General features: G+C 40.1%; 1 protein-coding gene across 3 annotated transcripts in view; it reads right to left on the bottom strand.

The window, feature by feature from the left end:
- The window catches only part of LOC122548398 (putative E3 ubiquitin-protein ligase HERC1), a 377691-nt gene that overhangs the window by 30223 nt on the left and 323504 nt on the right, over positions 1-23964 (bottom strand). For all 3 annotated transcript variants that reach the window (XM_043686981.2, XM_043687001.2, XM_043686991.2), the window contains exons 59-69: positions 21745-21846; positions 19598-19771; positions 18377-18661; positions 16280-16345; positions 15747-15872; positions 14300-14438; positions 9701-9882; positions 9121-9276; positions 7520-7642; positions 6374-6476; positions 2817-2986 (exon numbers count right to left, since the gene is read on the bottom strand). In XM_043686981.2, coding sequence (XP_043542916.2) covers positions 2817-2986; positions 6374-6476; positions 7520-7642; positions 9121-9276; positions 9701-9882; positions 14300-14438; positions 15747-15872; positions 16280-16345; positions 18377-18661; positions 19598-19771; positions 21745-21846 — 1626 coding nt within the window. The remainder of the gene's footprint in view (positions 1-2816; positions 2987-6373; positions 6477-7519; positions 7643-9120; positions 9277-9700; positions 9883-14299; positions 14439-15746; positions 15873-16279; positions 16346-18376; positions 18662-19597; positions 19772-21744; positions 21847-23964) is intronic.

Below are 23964 nucleotides of genomic sequence, written 5' to 3'. Positions count from 1 at the left end.
ATCAATATACTCAAATTGATCCAACATAAAACAAAGTAAAGTCGCAAGATGAGACACACAAAAGGTGTTGCTTAACCTAAGGATCACAATGCATCAGGTGAGAAGGAGAATCTTTTTAAGAATCATAAAGTTATACATCAAGTAAACAGACCCTTCGGTCCAACTTATCCATGCCAAGCAGATATTCTAAACTGATCTAATCCCATTTGTCAGCATTTGGTCCATACCCCTCTAATCCCTTCCTATTCATAAACCCATCCTGATGCCTTTTACATGCTGTAATTGCACCACTCTTCACCACTTCCTCTGGCAGCTCATTCCATACATAAACCACTCTCCATGTGAACAAGTTGCCTCTTTGGTCCCTTTTCAATCTTTCCTCTCTCACCTTAAACTTATCCCCTTTAGTTTCGGACTCCGCTACCCTGGGAAATGACTTTGGCTATTTGCCCTATCCATGCCCCTCATGATTTTACAAACCTCTATAAGGTCACCTCTCAGCCCTTTTGAAATTTCTTACAAAAACAAACATTTCTCGTGAGTGCTTATCCCTTAGGTTAACAAACCTTTCCATTCTATAAGAAGCTGCAGCTGTCCAGCAAAATGTTCATTTCATAGGCATCCTCTTGTGAAAATAATAGATTGGGAAAATAGTCACACAGCACAAAGCTTTACGTCAACAGGAATTCTGAAATACTTATGAAGTTTTAGGGGTCCAAATCATTATATCAGTCATCAGCAAAGTGTTATAAGGGGTTGTCAACAGTATTATCAAGTAGCATTTTCTCAACGATAACCTGCTCAGTGATGTCCAGTTTTGGTTCTACATAGACATAGCCATAGAATCCCTACAGTGTGGAAACAGGCCATTTGGTCCAACAAGTCCACATCGACCCTCAAAAGAGTAACCCACCCAGATCCATTCCCCTACTCTATTATCCGATATTTCTCCTGACTAATGCACCTAACCTACACATCTTAAACTATGGGCAATTTTTTTTAGCATGGCCAATTCACCTAATCTGATTGTCGGAGGAAACTGGAGCACATGGAGGAAACCCACTTAGACATGGGAGAATGTGCAAACTCCACATACACAGTCGCCTTAGGTTGGAATCGAACCCGGGTCCCTGGTGCCATAAGGCAGCAGTGCTAACCACTGACCACTGTGCCAGATCCACTCATCTTTTGCCCTCATTACAGCCTTGGTCCAAATATGAACAAAACAGCTGAACTCCAGAAGTGAAGTGAAAGTGACTGCTCTCAATGTCAAAGTTGAGTGTGTGGTGCTGGAAACACCTTGGGACCCTCCAACCACATGGGATTAATGTGGACTTCACCAGTTTCCTCATTTTCCCATCCCACACCCCATTCCAGATCCAACCTTCTAACTCGGCACTGCCCTCATAACGTGTCCTAACTGTCCATCTTCCTTCCCACCTATCCGCTCCACCCTCCTCTCCGACCTATCACCTTCTCCCCCACCTCTACCTATCTATTGCGCTTTCAGCTACCTTCCCCCCACCTCTCCACCCCCTCCTCTCCCACCCCATTTATCTCTCTACACCCCCCCAGCCCGCAAGCCTCATTCCTGATGAAGGGCTTATACCTAAAATGTCGACTCTCCTGCTCCTTGGATGCTGCATGACTTGCTGTGCTCTTCCAGCACCGCACTCTCGGCTCTAGATATCAATGCAGCAGGGCATTGCTAATAAAACTGAGGTCAATGGCAACTAGGGGAAGAAGAGTGGATAGATGGGAAAGATGATGGACAGGTCAGGAGGGCGGTGCCAAATTGGAGGCTGAGGACTGGAATTAATGGGGGTAGGGAGAGAGGGGAAATGAGGAAACTGGTGAAATTCACATTTATCCCAAGTAGTTGCAGGGTCCCAAGGTGAAATATGAGGTGTTCTTCCTCCAGGCGTTGGGTGGTAAGGGTTTTGCAATGCAGTACCAGCAATATTCAAGAAGCTCAACAACCATCTAGGATGAAGCTGCCCATTTGATTGGCACCCTAGGCACCACCTTTAACATTCTCGCCGATCACCACCGTTGCACAGTGGCAGCAGTTTGGACCACCTACATGATAGATTGCAGTAACGTACCGAGGTTCCTACAACACCACTTTCCAAACTCTCAATATTTACCATCTAGCAGGACAAGGGCAGCCGAATTCTGCTCCCTGTGAAAATGAATTATGCTGGTTTGGTTGGTGGGATTTGAGATTCCCAACTTTTTCTGGCATTTTTGCCATGGCAAAGATGCTCCCTTCATGATGAAAATCTGTGCCAAGAAACAATCCAATCCATAATCCAACTAGTTTGCCTTATACTATTCTGGGTAGTCATAGGATAAAAGAATAACAGAGCTGTTGACTAAACAACGTAAGAATGAAATTAATAAATTTGGAAGACATCTTGACATGTCGGAATGAACGTTTGCAAACATGCTTGTTTTTAATTGGGGTCACTGTATAGCAGTGATCAGTAGGAACTCTTGTGGATTGTTCATTGTACTAGCATAAAACGGTTGAGCCAATTGGAGTGCTCTAACTGCTCCCTGAAAGAGATCAGCAACTCAATGTACTGAATCAAATCTGGATTTTCTGCTGTGTTGTTTAATATAACTAACTGGTTCCAATCTGCGATCCAAATGAGAAATAAACAGCATTAAACTTGAATCTCAAAATTATGTTAATAGCATTTTGATGAAATTGGTTATAATCTTGGTTTAATAATTTTAATGTAAAAAGCAGTCAAATTTAAGGAGATATTTTTGTGTATTAAATAAATTAAGAATTTACTTAGCTGTCCTACCTGGCCTTCAGCATTACATCCCCAGGCATACATATCCCCCGTAGAGCACAAAGCGAGTGTATGCTCCGATCCCACTGCAATATCTTCAACAAACACTGCTTCTAGTGCGGGGACTTGCTGTGGACGATTGTGATTCCGCAGCATTGAATCCGGCAAACCAATAAGTCGCTCTGAGGATAAAAACGGAGTATTCTGAAAAAAAAGTGATTCACAGTTTTGCTCACCAAAATTATGAATTTGTTTATGTTCAGGACATGTGAGATGGGCCTTCAAGATTTTTCACATGATATAAAGGGAGGGAAGTTCCCAGTTTGGCAGTGTAGAAAGAATGGGCAGAATATAATGCTCAGAAAAGTGGGCCCATTACAGCTAGAGAGCAGTCAGCAAACAGCATGAGCCCCGAATCAATTTAAAATCAATTGGCCAGTCCCCTGCCTGTTATTTGGTCTCACAGGTTGGTAAGGTTATTACATCGTGTCCAGCTACTTAGAGCCTGGCAGTTCCTAAGTGGAAATAATGCTGTACTGCTGCAGGCCCTAAGAGATGGATATTTTCTGCAGTCCCAGTAAATGGGAAGTGGAGTGAGCATGACAGGGCCAGACAGGGCTGTAATGGAGGAGAAAAGAGGTACTGTAAATCGTGGAGGTCTTTTGATTGGGAAGGAGATCTGGGCAGGATCACCCTGCTCACCAGACTTCAAGAATCCCCACTACGGTATGCCAGATAACTTGTCCAAATAGCTTGGCAACTCCCAATTCCCTTTTAGTAGAACATCAAATAAAGCAACTGGCCTCTGGGCAGGAAGACCTTTTTGTTAACGCTTTCTGACCTGGTTTCAATTGTGGAACAAGGTCTTTCTGCCCAAAGGCCAGCCAAGTCAGGAAGAAAAAGGACACTCCAACTCCCCATTATGCAACTCCTTCCATATCACAGTGTCGCCCAGTCTAGATATTAAAATCCACCCACTGCAAGGCAGAGGGTGTGACTGAGGGAGGAAAAAATAATTAAATGTAAATTGCTAAGGAAAAAACTAGAATTATGAGGTTAGATAATAAAAAGTGACATATGGATGGAGAAGAGTAGAAATACTGCTCACTACACTTTTTTTGCAACTACATATTGGGATGTGTTTCGTCCTTAGTAATGATATAATCACAGTAACCCATTTACAATTTTGAAGCCATTTTGCCATCATGCATTCATGGCACAGAAACAGTTAAAGCATCCCATGCCCAGTCCAGTGGTTATGTTCCAGTCAAGACTCTTCCCATCTAAATCTACTACTGCAGTCATTATGTCCTGCTCCTTTGTATGCTTATGTATATCTAAAAAATTACATCTACAGTATTCACTTCAACCACTCCCTGTAGAAACAAGTTCCATATTCTTACCATTCTCTGAATTGCAGAATTGTTATAGTGCACTGACTCTCTAAATGGAATCTTCACTAAGTGCCTTTCGCTGGCCTTGTCCCAATGACTCAGCATGTTACAACCAAAGAGCTTGGTGCTGCACTCACCAAACTATCTGAGTCTGACTCAATATTATGGATGGTCCTATTTTGTGGTGCAGACAGCTCCCTTTGGAGACATTGCAGGCACTGTGACTATCTGAATAGTGAGCGCACCCTTTGCAGATACGATGGCAGCAAAAGCAGCCGTTCTAATATCCACATCCTCTTTATACTATCTGTTGATCTGTTCTTTAAAGAAAACAGATTTTTTTTCACAGTTTGCCTGAAAACATCAAAGCAGTTATTGAATATTTTCCTATCCCACTTAACATCGTATAATTTCAGTTTCTTTTTAAAGGGAAAAATTAATCTTGGTTAATACAAGCTTCAGAAGTATGCTTTAATGGCCTGTTCTGTAGTGCGACGGTGGGAGGGGAGATAATCTTTGTTTTCCCCTCATCCCCAATCTTCATTGTGGTTTCCAGGTGCTTTCATTGTATATTCAATCCATGTCATACATTCCTTAATTTAACAGCAAAAATAAGTTTAGCTGCTTGAACCATTTTTTAAAAATAATTTTCTACTTTCAGTCAGAGTCTTCATTTTGGCCACTATTCTTTCAAGCTTTTAAATATACCCTTTTTAAAAATGTAGGTTGACAGAAACTATACATTATATTTCAGAAGTGCTTTCACCATTAGTCTCTATAACATTTGACATGTAGTCCAATGCTTTCAAGTTGCACCCAGTGCTGATAGGTCTCATTGGCAACTACCTTATATGTGTTAGAAGCACATATATGTGTGGACTACAAGAAATTGGAAGATTGAAGATTTGGACATTTTCTGCATTATAAAGAGTTTACCATGTGACTTTGTAGAACTCAAGTCAAAAAGTTCAAAGAGAACCGGGGATCATCTCCGGTTTGCTGGAAAAGCAAATAACTTCGAAAAGCAATTTCCAGCAAAGCCTTTAAAAGGAGAGAAGAGGTGCATGTTATTGCTCTAAACTGTTGTACAATCAGACTCGGATAATCCCAAGGACCTGCGCTGTTCTTTGCCTCATTAAACCTCTGGACTTTTGTTCTGATTACCACAGATTTGGAGCTTTTGGAATTCTGTTTCTTCTGAAAAGTGGGAGTTGGAAGAAAGCTGGCACAAGGGAAACATCTCTATCTCTCTCTGAATAAAGGATAACGCTGAAAGAAAACCAGCTGAAGAAATATCACAGTGAAGTATTTTCTGGGAATCAGAGAAATTTCCACAAGTTGGTATCTCTGACCTCCTCAGAATAAATGCTGAACTGTAATCTCAGTCCAAATGTCTAGGCCTAAGTAACTTGTCACATGAACTTCCATCACTCTGTTGTTACCAGAAACTTAATCTCATTAACAGGAAATCAGAAGAGATGCCAACTATTACTAGCCACTTTAGTTTAGATTCTTGATCCTGAAAGGCGTGTTTCTCTAATTCTTCTCCCTCATTCATAATATCTCTGCAGAGCTGTGTTATCTCACCTGTGTATGAATGTATTTGTGCGATTAAGAGGCTATAGTTTAAATCTGCATGGTATCTTAATTATGAATGACTTTTGCCATTTGTTTAAAGAATAAGTTTGTTGCAATAAACAAATGAGTTTATTGAAGAAACATGGTGGAAGTTGCTTTTTTGTCCTGGACAACATCTAATAATGGGAAACGAATTGATGGATTTGGTGACTGAATAAGATGTGGAGGTGCTGGTGTTGGACTGGGGTGGACAAAGTTATAAATCACACAACACCAGGTTCCAGTCAGACAGGTTTATTTGAAAGTACAAGTTTTCTGCACTCTTTTGTTGGGTGGTTATCTGACGAAGCAGCATTGCTCTGAAAGCTCGTACTTTCAAATAAACCTATGAGACAATAACCTGGCGTTGTGTGATTAAATAAGACATTTGCACTTTTGGTAAGGTTTGTGCAGAAATGGGGCTTGATTTCTTGGCAATCTTTCCATCGACTCTCAACAAATGAGACCTGGAGTATAATGTATTACCACTAAAACCTGTAGTAATGTACAACTGATATAATTACTATAAAATGACATGACTATGAGATAGAAAGGTACCTTGGCCAAAAGTGTACACGTGACCATCCTTTGTCAGTACAACAGAAAACTGGGTTCCACAAGCTACTTTCTTCACTCCTTTATTACAAAGACTTTCGATTTTCTGCATAATAAAATCACAGGGGTATGAACAAAGAAAAACCTGCAATTATATACAAAGGAACCTCAATTATCCAAATTTCTGATTATCCAAAGAAGATCTCAAGGTCCCGGTAGAAACATTACATCAAAGAGGTGCTTCCAACACTGATCGCATCTTTTGTTTACAATGATTAGAAATGAACTCGGCTTCCTGAAATGCTGCCGAGAAGAGTCTTGGACATCGAATGGGAGCCCAGGCACAGTCTTCAAATGACTGACTACTCACCCTCTCTCCCTCCCCACACTTCCCCTGAGGTTCTACACAGAAGTGTACCCTAACCCCCCTTCCCAGATAATCTCTCCAACATAGTCTTATACAGGGCAGAATGGGAACTTGTCAAAACATTGCAGTAAAAACTTGTGTGTGTGTGTGCACGCACGAGCGTGGGGGTTTCAGACAGGGGAGTGGTTGGTGGGTGGGGGCGGACGGGAAGTGTGTTTGAGGGTGGGGGCAGACAAGGGCAGGGGTGGGGGCGAATGGGGGCACGCAGATGGGGATGCAGGGACCTGTGCCCAGTGTGCTGCTGCCTAGTCTCCTGAACGGGGAGCTGACTTAGCAAGTGCTTGCTGTGTCAAACCCACTGAAGTGATGGGGTGTGTGCATGTGGGGGAGGAAGACATGGGAGGCTTCAGCAATGCTGCAGGTCCCTTACACACAAGTATGTCTCTACTCAGAAACAAACCCTGAGACAGAGAGAAGGAGCAAAGTAGGCAGAGAGAGGAAAAAGGAAACTTCAGAAAACTCTGAGCCCCAGAGAAGAGGCATTGAATCAATTAACCGAATAATCAATTATCCAAACGAAATACTGCCCGCCCATCTCGCTCGGATAATTGAGGTTCCTCTGTAATGCCTTTCACAACCTCAGTACGCCCCAAAGCAGCTTGCTACCAATGAAAATCACTATTGTCAGGCAGGAAATGTGATGGGCAGATTTGCCAACAACAAACTCCCATTATCATATTTCTGATTATGACCGGACAAACTACTGATGTTGATTAACTTACCTGGGGACAGCATTTAACAGTACAAGCCCCTAAACCTAGTTTGCCATAGTCTCCATCGCCAAATGACCAGGCTATCATTCCATCTGATGAGACGACCAGAGTGTGATTCAATCCACAAGCGACCTAAAGAAATAAAGGAAATGGCTAATTTTGTTTTATAAAATGCAAATAGAAATAGTTTATTAATGAACGAATAATGGACTCAGCAATCAAAAGTTCTCTATAACTTTCTCTTACTCTTAACAACTCTAGAGCTTTCAATCACAATTGTCCTCAATGAAAATTAAATATTTGGTCATGAAAATATGAGAAAGAACTATTGCTATAAATAATGCTAGAAATCATTGAAAGAATCTTGCAGCGTGAAAGGAAGTAATTTAACATAAACTGGCTCCTTGAAAAAGCTGTACAATTTATTTTCCTGCTCCATATTTTTTCAGATAATTCTAGAAAGTAATCCTCTTCCATATTCCTGGATAAACTTAACTAACTGAGCAGAAAACATCCATGTATCAGTCTCAGTTAAGCAGTAAACAAAATAGAAATAGTCTAGTTTCATGGTTATCATTTGGTGTCAATTTTAGCTTGTATGTTCATGTTATAAAGTCCTGGGTTCAAGTTGTGCTCTTGGAGACTTGAACGCATAATTTAGGATGCCACGTTGGTACAGAAAATGCAGGCTTGCTGGAGCTGATGTTAAATTGAGGATTCATGAGCTCCACCAACTAGTTAGGTGATCCCATGGCACTACCTATTGGAGATCAGAATGCTTTGACCATTACTTGTGCATCACCTGACAGCTCCAAAACAAATGGTCTGTTGTTTGTGGAACAATGCTGTGTGCTATTTAGTTGCCACATCATTTGCCTTACAACAAATGCACTTCAAAAACACACTATGGCCTGCGGGAAATTGGGATTTCTTGAAATAATAATGTTATTTTATTCAAGAAATGTGCTCATAAGTTGAAAGCCGAATTACAGTGTAGCTTAAAGTCTTGCAGCCATGTAATAATTATGCACCAATTAAAGTGGACAAGTTTCAGGAGACATGAAAGTAGTGAGTGGGATGTTAAAATAAGGGTAGAATTTAATTAAAATTACATTGAAATTACAAACATATAGGTTTACTAAATTATGGGCTACTAAACAAGTATATATTAAATTTCACTATTTTATTACTTCATTAAGGATCTGAATAATGCAAGTTGCCCTTTCTCTCATGTTGCAACCATTGGAATGTACAATTAAGCTCCTTTAGAATAGCAAAGAAAAATACCAAGATTTTGTAGAGATCTAAGGAAAGCAAATGGACGTCAAACCAAAAATAGGCTGATCAAAATCTTGGTAAGGAGTGTTTTTGAGGAGGATTCTAATAGGAAAGGAGAATAAAAAAATCTGAAGGGTTTAAGGAATGAAATACAGAACATTTTTTTATCATCAACTACTCACATTGCAGAACTCATATGACTGATGGCAGTATACAATTTTCAACTCAGCAAACAGAAAATAGACTCTGTATTGCAGGTTCCATTAGAATGTTTAAAAGCAAAAAAATTCTTTCTGCACTAATGCACTTTTAGATCAATGAAGTTCCAGTACCTGTCCTATTGAATAATCCTCCAGTGCCGTCACCTTTTCAGGTAGCATTTTATTCGATGTACTCCTAAGACCCAACCTTCCATAATCTCCACTCCCGAAAGTGAAGAGTTTTCCATCAGCTGTTACCACAGCTGAATGCTTAAATCCACAAGAGAGCTGTCCAAAGAAGGCAAGGCCATACAATTATTTTTTTCTGAATAATGTAAATGGAAATATTTCTTGAAATAGTGTTCTCTTTCAAAAGGTTACAAAAAGGTTTAATCAGCTTGATGGATAGTGAGGTTGGAGCGTTATGTGCAGGGTTGAACACATTTTGCAATTTATCAGAAAATGAGCCCTCTCAGCCATCCTGTTATGGGTCAGATATTTTCACTTAAAGAAGATTAACAGGATGGGGCTGCTGGAAGAAAAATTTAGACATCTTATTCCAGGCCACTCCTGGCATTAAAAGTAAATCTGCATTCCATTCTCTTAGCCACAGATGGTAAGTAATGAGAGTACAGGGAAGAGAACAATATGAAAATTCTTAATCAAAAGTAGTTACTCTATTCTTTTCACTGTGTGAATAATAAGGATATACCTGCACTACGTCTTCTCCCTGCAGTGCCTCAATTTGTCTAGGTCTGCGTTGTCTTTCACTATTTCCATGTCCAAGCTTTCCATAATCACCATCTCCCCAGCTGAAAACTTCCCCGCTCTCAGTTAAAGCCATAGAATGACCATCTGATCCACATGAAGTGACTAACTGAGTTACAACATAACCTGGAAAAGGAGCAGAGATTGGGCAGTGAGGAGGCATGGGATGCAACGGTCTGAAACAATAAGACCTACATCCATAACAGGCCACAAAGCAAAAATGTTTTGTACATTAATACACTATAAAATCTCAGAATGTTTATTCAGAAAATATTTGAAACATATGCATTGTACATCCATTTTGTTGAAGTTCAGAAAAACATTATATGACACTGTGCCAGGAGTTATTTCCATATTTTTGGTATTTCACTTCAAGTTCAGCAATTTAGCCCTGATTTTATATAGGCCAGAGATTGCCCAAAGTCAAGGTACTTCACAACAAGCACTGGAGGTAAACTGTAAATTACAATTATTGTACAACTTCTTTGGTGTGAAAGACTTAGAAACAATTATTCAGGAGAGCATTAGTAGTCACATGGTGGATTGGTTAGGAAGAACCAGCATGGATTTCCAAAGGTTTAACTATTTAACTACTTGCTGGAGATTTTTTTTAAAGAGGTGACGAATGGAGTTGGCGAGGGTAATGCTGCAGATATAATGTACATAGAGTCCCAGAAAGCATTTGTTACAGTGCCACACAGCAGATTTGTGAGAGAAGTCATAGCTTGTAGAATAAAAGTGACAGTAGCAACGTGGATATAAAATTGGTAGAAGGACAGGAAACAGACAGCAATAGTCAATGGATATTTTTAGGGCTGGAGGAAGATTTGTAGTGGAATTCCCCAGGGGTTGATATTGGGAGCCTTGCTTTCCCTGATACACATAGTTGATCTATACCTTGTTGTGCAGGGGGCAAATTCAAAACTTGTAAATTATACAAACCCTTGCACAATGTAGAGCTTCAAAAGGATATTTTCAGGTTGGGAATGCGCAGATAGGTGGGATGAAGTTCAGTGTAGAAAAGTGTGAAGTAATAAATTTTGGTAGGAAAAACATCAACACATAGTACAAAATAATAGGTATAATTCAAAAGAGTTCCCATGAGCACATGGAGAGGGGTGTGCGCATGTGTGCGGGCGCATATACACATCATTGAAGGTAGCAGGATAGATGGAAAGAGTAGTTAAAGAAAGCATATACTATTCTGACCTTTATTAATAGGGGCATAGTGCACAAAATCAAGGAGATGATACTGATATTGTATAATATACTTGCCAAATATTGCTCTGGACACCACATTTCAGAAAGGATATGCATGCATTGGAGAGAGTGCAGAAGACATTTGCAATTATGGTTCCAGGAATGAGCACCTTCAGTGACAAGGATAAATTGAAGAGGTTGGGACTATTCCCCTTGGAGAGCAAAAGGCTAAGAGGAGATTAGATAGAATTTTTAAAATCATGAGAGGTCTGAATAAGACTGGAAGCAACTGTTGCCACTTGTAAAATCATCAAGAGTGGCAAGGCACACAGTCCTATCCCACAGGAGATGGTGAAATTTGAATTCAATTTTAAAAAAAAGTTTGGAATTAAGAATCTACTGATGACCAAGAAACTATTGTCCTTAAAAAAAAACTCATCTGTCTCATTAATGTCCTTCGAGAAGGAAATCTATCATCCTCACCTGGTTTGGCTTAAATGTGACTCCAGAGACAGGTTTAGGTTGGAGAGGAAAAATTTAAAAAGGGACATGAGGGACAACTTCTCCCCCCAGAGAGGGTGGTGCGTATATGGAACGGGCTAGTAGAGGAAGTGGTTGAAGTGGATACAGTTACAACATTCACAAGACAATGAGTTTGGAGAAGATTTGTAGCTCAGGATGAGGGTCTGGATGTAAGTTTGCTCGCTGAGCTGGAAGGTTCGTTTTCAGATGTTACGTCACCATTTTAGGTAACATCATCAGTGAGCCTCCAGTGAAGCTCTGGCTCACTGATGACGTTACCGAGTATGGCAAAGAAACTTCTGAAAATGAACCTCCCAGCTCAGCGAGCAAACTTACATCCAGATCTACAAGACATTTGGATAGGTATATGATAGGAAAGATTTGGAAGGATATGGGCCAAACATAAGCAAATGAGAATATTTCAGTTTAGGAAACCTGGTTAGCTTGGATGAGTTGGGACGAAAGGCCTGTTTCCACGTTGTATGACACTATGACGATGATACGGCAATGTGCTTGGATCTTGATCTACTCTGAGCAATTAGGGATGGGCAAAAGATATTAGCCTAGCCAGCAATGCACACAACCATTGAACAAATTTTTAAAAATTGTGATTTGTAAAAGGTGCAAATGTGATGCAAGAAAAAAAATTCATGCTGAATGGTTCAGGTCTGGAATGCATTGTTTGGAAGTATGGAGGAGGCTGATTTAATTGAGGCACTCAAGAGGGCAACAGATGATTTTTTTTAAATAGAAACAATAGCATGGAGAAAAGACAGAGGATTGGCACTAAACCATGATGCTTATTTGGAGAGCCAGTGGAGACACAATGGACTGAATAGCCTCTTTTGCATTGTAACATTTTTATAATTCTGCTATTTAGCCCAGATGCTGGTGTGAAACTGCGTAGGGAAAATCCATCAAGGCCAGAAATCCCTGCTGGTCTTATTGATTTTATTAACTATAATGCTAAGATATTGGGATAATCTCACTGTACAGCAAACCAACCCCACATAGAGACATACAGCACAGAAAGTGACCCTTCAGCCTAACTTGTCTGTGCCGACCAGATATCCCAACCTGATATAATCCCATTTGTCAACATATCCTTCTAAACCTTTCCTATTCATAAACCCATCCAATTGCCTTTTAAGCTTGTAATTGTACCTACCTTCACTACTTCCTCTGACAGCTCATGCCGTACATGCACCCTTTTCTTTGTGAAAAAGTTAGCCCTCAAGGTCCTTTAAAAATCTTTCTCCCTCACCCTAAACCTATGCCCTCTAATTTTGGCATGCCCCACTCTACGAAAATGACCTTGGCTATTCACCCTTTCCATGCTGCTGAGGACTTTATAACCTCCTTAAGGTCATCCCTCAGTCTTGGATGCTCCAGGTAATACAGGAATAGCGTATTTAACCTCTCCATATAACTCGAATCCTCTGATCCCTGCAACATCCTTGCAAATATTTTCTGCGTCTTCACAGGTTTACCAACATCGTTCCTATAGAAGGGTGATCAGGGTAGTACGCAGTGTTCTAAAAGTGGCCTCATCAATATCCTGTACAGTTGCAACTCCTATACCCAATGTTCTGATCAACGAAGGCAAGTGTGCCAAACAGCTTCTTCTTCACCCTGTCTACATGTAACTCCACGTTCAAGGAACTATGGACCTGCATCTCTAGGTCTCTTTGTTCAGCAACATTCCCCATGGCCCTAACTTTAAGTGTATAAGTCCTGCCCTGGTTTGCCTTATCAAAATGCAACACCACATGTTTATCTAAATTAAACTCCATCTGTTACTCCTTAGCCCATTGGCCCACCTGATGAATGTTCCATTGTATTCTGAGATAATCTTCTTCACTGTCCACAAAATCACCTATCTTGGGGCAAACTTACTAACCATACTTCCTCTTTTCACATCTAAATCATTTATATAACTGACAAAAAGCAGTGGACCCAGCATGGATCCTTATGGCACACTGCTGCTCACAGGCATCCAGTATGAAAAACATCCCTCCATCACTCTCTGTCTCTTCAAGCCAATTTTGTATCCAATTATCCAGACTCCCCAGACCCCATGTGATCTGACCCTACTAAACAATCCAGCTTTGCTGAACTCCATATAGACAACGTTTACTGCTCTGCCTTCATCAGTCTTCTTTGTTACTTCTTCAAAAAACTCAATCAAATTGGTGAGACATGATTTCCCTTGCACAAAGCCATGTCGTCTATTCTTAATCAGTGCAAGCCTTTCCAAATGCACGTAACTCCTGTCTGTCAGAATCCCCTCCAACAACTTACCCACTAATGATGTAACGTTCACCGGTCTATAGTTCCCTTACACTCTTTCTTAAATTACATGAGCACCACATTAGCCGTATCCCAATCTTCTAGCACCTTACCCGTGGCTGTTAATGATACAAATATCTCAGAGGCCCATCAATCTCTTCCTTAGCTTCCCACCTGATCAGGTCCTGGGGATTTATCCACCCTTATAAGGCCTCCACCATCACTTCTTCTCTAATAGGAACTCTTTTCAAGACATTAGTATTTATTTCCCCAATTACAAGAGCTTCCACGTCTTTCACCACAGCAAATACTGATGAGAAACATTCGCTTAATATCTCATCCATCTCCTATGGTTCCACACATCAATGGCCACTTTGATCTTCAAGGGATCCTATTCTCTCCCTTAATGTACTTATAGAATCTCTTTGAATTCTCCTTAACACTATTTGCCCTCCTGATTCCCTTTGATAGTTAATGGAGTATGAAACAAAATATTGACAATATATAAAGTTAAAGCTTTGCATAAGCTTACCCTGCAATGCTGCAATAACAGTAGGAGTGTGAAGGTCATCAGAATTTCCTTGACCCAAGCGTCCATAACTACCTTCCCCAAAAGCTACAACTGTCCCATCTGCCTGAACGAGGAATGTACAGTTCTGTCCACACACCACCTAGTCACAGGAAGAATTCAATAGTTATACAACAATTTTATCACACAATGCATCAGATTACATTATAGATAGATAAAGACATAGAAAATTAGGAAGTGGCTTTTGTAGATGTGATAAAGACTTGAATCTAATGTAATAGTGGTGTCTATGTGAAATCAATGCATGAATCAGGACAGATTAGGAACACCTGGCCCATTGTGCCAAATCTTTGATGACGCTTCATGTCATCAGACTCAGGTCTCAGAAATTACCACATCAGGTAGAATATCCTATTTTCAGAATTATCTTTTATTCATCATGGCCACAAGATGTCTCTAAAATAGAAGCTTCATACAAACAGAGCTCATTGCACTCATACCCATGTAAAGGAGGTGGACAGGCTACCATTCACTCTTTTGTCCTCACCAGACTTGATTATTCAATGGTCTTTTCGACTGTCTTCTATTAGCTTGTCCATGTCCTGCACTAACTTTTGCTCGTTCATCATCCTTTCCCACATCAATCTACCCTGGATTTCATTTCCAATGTAATGAACTTAAAAATCACAATTAAAAAAACAGAATAGGCTGGAAATGCTCTCAGCAGGTTAGACAGGGTCTGTAGAGTCTTTCTGTAAAATGACTTAACAGTAATAGTTGCGAATAACATTTTTCATAAATCCATTCAATAAATGAAGGGCAAAAAAATTTGTAAACTCTGTTCATGTATAAGGCTGAATGCTGGGTGGGGTGGGGGGGGGGGTGTGTTAGTTCAGTTAGCTGGATAGCTGGTTTGCAATGCAGGGTGATACCAACAGAGTGGGTTCAACTCCTGCATCAGCTGAGGTTACCATGAAGGGCTCTCTTCATCAACCTCTCCTCTCGCCTGAGGTCTGGCGACTCTCAGGTTAAACCACCACCAGTCATCTCTCTCTGATGAAACAGCAGCCTAATGGTCTGTTCAGACTATGGCAACTTTGCTATAAGGCTTAATACACACATTTCAGGTTATCAATGTGACTTGTGGTAATTACCATAATTACATGCAAAAATCATTGAACAAAGGTTTCATTTAAGGACCACGATTGAGGAGGTCCAGGAGGGAGGTGATGAGTACTTTAATCTGTTGCCATTAAATACCCTTTCACATTCTACACACCCGTGGTTTCTATTTAAAACAAGATATATGTCACCACTTGTAATTTTGCCAACAGTATTCGGAATTGCAATTGATGTGGTCATAAAATATTATACTTGATTAATTGAACTACATATAACTTAATGCTCATTTATCATTTTTGATGGAATTCAGGAAAATCAATTACTTCACCTGCAAAGCTTGTGTCAGTGATGGAGCAAGTGCAGGTACTAAAGCACTGTTTCCGGCATCAGCCAACTGTCCATGACGTCCACCTCCCCATAAAAACACTTCACTTTTACCACCAAGCTGCCAGTCCTAAAATTCAAATGATTAAGGTTAGACTTTAGGTGCTGGTATTGTGAAACTTATTTTGGGGCATTGTGTGGCATCTCACTGAGAAATGGAAATGTGTTGCTGGAAAAGCGCAGCAGGTCAGGCAGCATCTAGGGAACAGGAGAATCGACGTTTCGGGCATTAGCCCTTCTTCGGGCTAATGCCCGAAACGTCGATTCTCCTGTTCCCGAGATGCTGCCTGACCTGCTGCGCTTTTCCAGCAACACATTTCCATCTCTGATCTCCAGCATCTGCAGACCTCACTTTCTCCCCATCTCACTGAGAAAGCAAATTTGAGAAAGTAACAATCAAGATTGTGAAACATCAGAGTCACAGAACAGATATAACACATTTTGTTGTGGGATCTTGCAAATATGTTAATAATTTACCTCTGGTTTAGATGTAGCCCAAGTCATAAGCTGCTCATCCATTAAGCAACTCCACTTATTGTTCTCCTGTGAAATGAAAACATTTACTGATGATGATATCTTGAATAGTTAAACAAGTGATTATTTTATAAATGTCAGTTCATTATTACAATTATAATTTTAGGCTTCAAAAAGTACAGCTATTAATCTCAGGTTAAAATAATGAAATTTTATTTTTGCCCCTACGGCAAAGAGTTTATTTCCTATAGAATATCCCTAATTGACTTAATTCACCCTCCATTTTTGTTCCTTCTTCTCCTAAATCTGCTGCCTTATACCTGTGTTTAGGCAATGCTCACGCTGTTTGCAAATTGGCAGATTATTTAATGAACTGACAGTGGGTGTACCACTTTTGTGAGGAGGGTGTATTGTTAACTGGGTTGCAATGAGAAGCTGCTGAAGCAAAATTGCTTATGAAAGCAATTGAGAAGCAAAATTGCTTATAAAATGTAAATTTTGAGATCTAATGCACACTTACTTTTGCACCAATTGAAGTCATTTTGGGATTGTGCTGAACATAAAATCGTAATATAATTGATGCAAACAGACAGAGTGCTGGTAATTTTAGATAGTACAGCTGACCTCCATACGCGGGATTATGGAAAGAAAATGAGTTAAGTACCAAAATCACTGGCCGCAATTTTTGATTGCTATTGGGATGTACATGTGAGACAAAAGTGTCAGACTCAGGTATTCCTTCCAAGTGAATTGGTTAGCCTGCTAACACTTGTTTTTTAAATTAATCAACCAGCATCAGATTGTGCGAATGAAAACTCACATGAACAAAAGTCAGCAAAGTTTCTATCATCAGTGAAATATTTGATTTAATCTCAAGTTTCAACTGCCTTCACATTTTCTATTTATGTGAGCTGTCAGTAAAAGGTATCAAAGATACAAGTGTTGTTACAAAGACCAACCAACCAAAGCTTGGTTCAGTGGTGTGCATGAGTCACAAGGCTGTAGGTTCAAACTCTAGTCCAGAACTTTAACATCTCTAAGAGCATTGTGGAAGACCCCACACACCTCTCACTCAAAGTCTTCTCCCTCCAGCCATCTATCAGAAGATACCCTAGCGTTTGGTCTCTCATGGCCAGACTGTGCAAGTTTCTTCCACCAAGCCATCAGGCTCCTTAACACAGTATGATCAGACTCTTTTCCATCTGAAATTCTTCACACAACTTTGACTTGCTGCTAGAACAATGTCTATTAATTATCATTCTTTTATTACACTGTAACCTGCGTGTTTTGCACTATGTATGCACTTTATGCAGTCCTTTGTATGATCGTGCAGTTTGTACTGTCCATGTAGCACCTTGGTTCTGGAGGAATGCTGTCTCATTTTTTACTGCATCAGTTGTATATGGTCGGAATGACAAATAAAAGCTACTCTATCACCTGAGCCACTACAAATGTTGTGTTATCAGATGTGTTGTGTTTTTTGAAGTGTCATCATCTTCTATATTGATAAAGTTAGGCTCTTGGTACAATTCAAAACAGACGCACATATATCCCTGATGCACTGTCAGTTTGCAATTTATCCTGTTCTTATTTATGGGATCTTGCTGTGCACATTTGTGTAGGTCTACGTAACCACCATTTGGACTTGAAAGATGGTTAATTCAATACAAAGTTTTTCTCTTTATTTGCTCAAACAAAATATTTTATACTCACCTGTTTACGGATATTTAAACCCCCCCCCCCCACACTTCAAAATGATGAACAAATATATTTGCATACTATTTGAAAATATAAGCCATGGAAACAGAACCGTAGCATTGAAACATTACTAAATTCTGGTGGTTCACCATCACGTTCTCATGTCAACCAAGGGGAGTAAGTGATAAATGTCACAAACCTTGCTAATAGTGCCTACATTCCAAAAATTAATATGATCAATAGAATATGGGCATGAATTTGGTGACTCATTTTGATAATTCCAGGTCAAGTTGGTTACATAAACATTTGTCCATTAGTGATCAAAGATTGACTGACGGCAAGGCTGCTTTGGACAGCATGGAATTGAATATTTGGAGCATAGACATAAAAGTAAAATCCTACCAGTGCTTTGATGACTTCGGAGTCTGAATCCTGGTTGAGTTCTGGAACACTAAAGGTTTCTGGGAAGGCAGTTCCTTTGGCGAGAGCTTCGGCACTCTTAATAGTAGCAGAGTAAGTTGCGAGCCAACTCCATTCTGGAGAAACTGGTTCCAGGTTACTGTTCTTATGATGAGGTGATTCTGCTGTTCTGGTAAGGAACTGGTCCAAACACAGGCCTACTGTAAGGGAGGCCAAACTTTGCAGGAAGGTACTATGTACGAGTTGATCTCCACAGGTCACATGTGGCTGGAAAGGGACAGTTTAAAAAGTGCATGAATTCTGTAGATACTAATCCAATAGATTTATTTGTGATTGGTTGATCCCTGCATTTTCTGAAAGATCTGTATTTATGTAAGATTGCAGATTTGGATAAACATGACATTTCTTTAAGCATTAACTCAGAGGGATTACCATTCATCACTGTGTCAAATTGCCACAGAATTTAGTTATTCTCTTATAACTATATTAATGACAAAAAGAAATTGGATCATTCAGCCAATCTCCCAAGGTGGTAAGAATCTCAGATCTTGATCTAGGTCAGCTAGTTTTATTTTGTCTTTTTCAAGACATTATGAAGTAAGTTGGTGTAAGAAGAGGATGTGTAGAAGTCTCTTTCAATTCACTACTTCCAATTGATCATACACAATTGGCACTTTTGTTGGTTTATGAACGCAAAGTAAATAATTTCAACTAAAACCTTAAAGATAAAAACCACAAAATTGCTCCCTCAATTAAATAAAATCAAAATTTAAACTTGATTACCTATCTGACAATAATAATAGGCAGATTTTCACCACTGAGGCAGGGAGTTCAAGTCAGGAAATTTTCCAATTCGGCAGGTCCACCTTGCTTTGAGGGACTCAGACTCAAATCCTGCTGTTTTCACTTTTCGGAGTTGCGTGTGTGACAGAGTTGGGCCTGCCATCCCTTAGAAAAGCCACAGCTATACGGTGGGTGCAAAGTGCTGGCTAGTTAATCACCTCACCAAAGGTTATCTCAGTTGTAAAAATAAAGAAAACTGGGCCAATTAGCCCTTAGGCCTCACACCTGCTTGCCCACTCCCAATGACCCCACAAAACCTTGAATTCTAGTTCAAGCCAACTCATGCCTCTCAGCTGCTCTATAATAGAGCAAGTAAACCCATCACATACTTTTTTATTGCAAATTGTGTAACTGGATTACCTTTTCATAGGCATACTGTGTACGCAGCAGCAAATGCAATCTTTCGATAAAAACTTTCATACAAGGAGCCTTATTCAGTCCTATGATACCCTGTGCTCGGAGAGCCATTCGGCAGGATGCTAGAATGTGGTTCTGAGAGATCCACTCTGGACAACACCTGATTAAGAGGACATCCTAGCAGAAGGGGAAATATATAGACAAAATTTAACATACTTTCTAAAAAAAGAGTGAATATTAACATATCTCATGTTCTTGACTTCATTAATAGCATTACAAAACAGATATTTAAATAAACGTTTATTTTTGTATTGTTAATGGATCTCCTATAGTAGTTGACTAGTTTAGAATCTTTCCCTGTCCCACCCACACCAAATGAAGTGGTGTGGGTGCTTCTGGATCCCCCTTTTTCAGTTTAAATAATCTCTTTCTTTCCTCTGCTCAACACAAGAAATCAATCAATAATTTATATTCTAATACTCAACTTATAACATTATCTTTTCCTCTTCCTCTCATAGTAATTTAAATAATTACTCCTCATTTTCTTTACTTTTCTAGCTCAAGATTAATTGGATTTTCTTTATCACTATCACAAGTTCACGTTCCCTTCCCATTCTCATCTGGCTTTGTTATCTATTCCTTTCTCTACTAAATCATATTACTAAATTTCTCTTTTGATCTCCACCAAACTCTGAAGAGAATCTGGCCTGGATTCTGATGGAACGAGGTCTAAGTCTTGGAGAGGAGATTTGATTCCAAGGTTTAGGGACTTCAGTTCAGTGGAGAAACTGGCAAGCCTGTGATTGCTCTCAGCATTTCTTGCTTTAAATTAGGAGCAGACATTTCAGGTCTTGTATGTGCAAAACGTGGAGAAAGTCTGAAACCATCTTCCACAAAAAGCAACTGAAGCTTGAACAGTTGTAAATTTTTAATAAGTTTAATACGTTTTCATTATCCAAAGTTATTTACGGATACGATCAAAAGCTGGGCTTTCATTCTCTCTGACATCGGATTACAACAGTTGCAAGTTAATTATCTAAAATAGGCACGTTAGCAACTTGCCAAAGCTCCTTCTAAACCTATGACCACAGTAGTAGATACATGGATTACCAGTACCTGAATGCTCCTGGACTCGGTATCTGGGTCAAAACCCTAAAACACATGCCTAACGGCACTGCAGGTGTGCTTGAAGTTCAGATGGCAGTTCACTACCATCTTTTCAAGTGTAGTTAGGAGTGGACAGTAAACGATAGTCTTGCCAATGACAAACTTCATGAATGAATGCAAAGAAAAAGGTCGCACAGAAGCATAAATGAAGTTAGGTCGCATATAAGTCCATCAATGGTGCAACAAGTCAAAGAGCCCATCTACTCCTGTTTCTATCTAATACATCACCACAAGCTGACTTTAAACTTTCAGGTTTGATACTGGCATTCAGCTCTGAATCATAAAGTGATGGTTCAATTCTCATTTAGGAAACTTAAGCACATAAATGTAGGTTAAGACCTCAATGTAGATCTGAACGAGTATTGTGCTTTCTTTCAATCCACAAATAATTCTCTCAGTTGGATATAAACAACCCTTGTGATTCCAAGTCTCTAACCCTACTGTGCTCAATCAAGAAAAGCAGGGATTGTCTTGGTGTCCTGGTCAAAATTATTTTTTCACTCCACATTATTGCAACAGATTACCTGGTCATTTTTCCTCAGTGCTGTTTGTGGTACTTGGTTGTGTGATAATCAGCTGCCTCATTTCTCAACAAAGACAGCACTTCAATAAAAAAAAAAAATCATTGGATTTGGCGTGTCCTGAGAAAGGTGTGATACATACAAGCTCCTTCTTTTTGTCATTAGGGATTGTTAATGTTACGTTTCACACTAAGTTTAAAAAATGCCCCGTATGTCTTCTTTAAATCTCCTTTTTCTCACCTTAAAAATGTGCCCCATAGTCTTGAAATCTTCCATCCTGGGGAAAACACAGCTACCATTAACTCTATCTATACCCCTCATTACGTTATTGACTTCTATAAGGTCTTTGCTCAACCTCCAACATTCCAGTGAAAAAAGTCCCAGCATATCCAGCCTTTCTTTATAACTCAAGCCTTCCAGACCTGGGACGTTGGCTTTTTAAAACAAGAATGACCAACTGACCTTTGATCTGCTGGAGCAAGCTGCCACACCAATATGTGGAATCCAGGCTACGCCAACTACTGATCCCAAACCAGTCACCACTGTCTGTAGAACTGAACCATCCTGAGAAGGAAACATAGAAAAAGCAGCTACAAATATTAATTTGTAACAATCCAGTTGTTCAATTCAGCAAGAATTGGGAAATATAAAGCTTCTCTCTATCATGAAATTTCAGAAAAAACAACAGAGGCTGCCAAATTCTAAAACGCTCTGCCTATCTTTTTCTAATAGGAAGTAGCGACCATAATATGATAGAGTTCAGTCTGGAGTTTGAAAGGGAGAAGGCAAAATCGGATGTAATGGTGTTACAGTTGAATAAAGGTAATTATGAGGGCATGAGAGAGGAACTGACTAAAATAGACTGGAAGCAGAGGCTAACCGGGAAGACAGTAGAGCAAAAATGGCAGGAGTTTGTAGGTATAATTGAGGACACTGTACAGAGGTTCATTCCCAAGAAAAGAAAGATTAACCGGGGAGGGATTAGACAACCTTGGCTGACAAAGGAAGTCAGGAAATGTATTAAAGAAAAAGAGAGATCCTATAAAGTGGCTAAGAACAGTGGGAAATCAGAAGATTGGGAGGGATACAAAAGCAAACAGAGGATAACAAAGAGTGTAATAAGAAAGGAGAGGATCAAATATGAAGGTAGGCTAGCCAGTAATATTAGAAATAATAGTAAAAGTTTCTTTCAGTACATAAGAAACAAACGACAGGCAAAAGTAGACATTGGGCCACTTCAAACTGATGCAGGAAGCCTAGTGATGGGAGATAAGGAAATAGCAGGAGAACTTAACAAGTACTTTGCGTCAGTCTTCACAGTGGAAGACATGAGTAATATCCCAAAAATTAAAGGGTGTCACGGGGCTGAGTTGAGTATGGTTGCCATTACGAAAGAGATAGTGCTAGAAAAGTTAAAAAGTCTTAAAATTGATAAATCTCCTGGCCCCGATGGGATACACCCTAGAGTTCTGAGAGAGGTGGCTGAGGAAATAGCAGAGGCATTGGTTGAGATCTTTCAAGAGTCACTGGAGTCAGGAAAGGTCCCGGATGATTGGAAGATGGCTGTTGTAACCCTCTTGTTCAAGAAAGGATCAAGGCAAAAGATGGAAAATTATAGGCCAATCAGCTTAACCTCGGTTGTTGGTAAAATTCTAGAATCCATCATTAAGGATGAGGTTTCTAAATTCTTGGAAGAGCAGAGTCTGATTAGAACAAGTCAACATGGATTTAGTAAAGGGAGGTCATGCCTGACAAACCTGTTGAAATTTTTTGAAGAGGTAACAAGTAGGTTAGACCAGGGAAACCCAGTGGATGTGGTCTATCTAGACTTTCAAAAGGCCTTTGATAAGGTGCCACACGGGAGGCTGCTGAGCAAGGTGAGGGCCCATGGTGTTCGAGGTGAGCTGCTGGGATGGATTGAGGATTGGCTGTCTAACAGAAGGCAGAGAGTTGGGATAAAAGGTTCTTTTTCAGAATGGCAGCCGGTGACGAGCGGTGTCCCGCAGGGTTTGGTGCTGGGGCCACAGCTGTTCGCATTATATATTAACGATTTGGATGAGGGAACCGGGGGCATTCTAGCGAAGTTTGCCGATGATACGAAGTTAGGTGGACAGGCAGGTAGTACTGAGGAAGTGGGGAGGCTGCAGAAGGATCTTGACAGGTTGGGAGAGTGGTCCAGGAAATGGCTGATGGAATTTAACGTGAGCAAGTGCGAGGTCTTGCACTTTGGCAAAAAGAATAAAAGCATAGACTACTTTCTAAATGGTGAGAAAATTAATAAAGCCAAAGCACAAAGGGATCTGGGAGTGCTAGTCCAGGATTCTCTAAAGGTAAACATGCAGGTTGAGTCCGTGATTAAGAAAGCGAATGCAATGTTGTCTCTTATCTCAAGAGGGTTGGAATATAAAAGCAGAGATGTACTACTAAGACTTTATAAAGCTCTGGTTAGGCCCCATTTGGAGTACTGTGTCCAGTTTTGGTCCCCACACCTCAGGAAGGACATACTGGCACTGGAACGTGTCCAGCGGAGATTCACACGGATGATCCCTGGAATGACAGGTCTAACATATGAGGAACGGCTGAGGATACTGGGATTGTATTCGTTGGAGTTTAGAAGATTAAGGGGAGACTTAATAGAGACGTACAAAATAATACATGGCTTGGAAAAGGTGGATGCTAGGA

Source organism: Chiloscyllium plagiosum, unplaced genomic scaffold, assembly GCF_037043375.1.
Source record: "Chiloscyllium plagiosum isolate Xiang-an unplaced genomic scaffold, Cpla_swu_hap1 HiC_scaffold_1, whole genome shotgun sequence".
Lineage (NCBI taxonomy): Eukaryota > Metazoa > Chordata > Chondrichthyes > Orectolobiformes > Hemiscylliidae > Chiloscyllium > Chiloscyllium plagiosum.
This window is presented reverse-complemented; position numbering and strand designations above follow the sequence as displayed.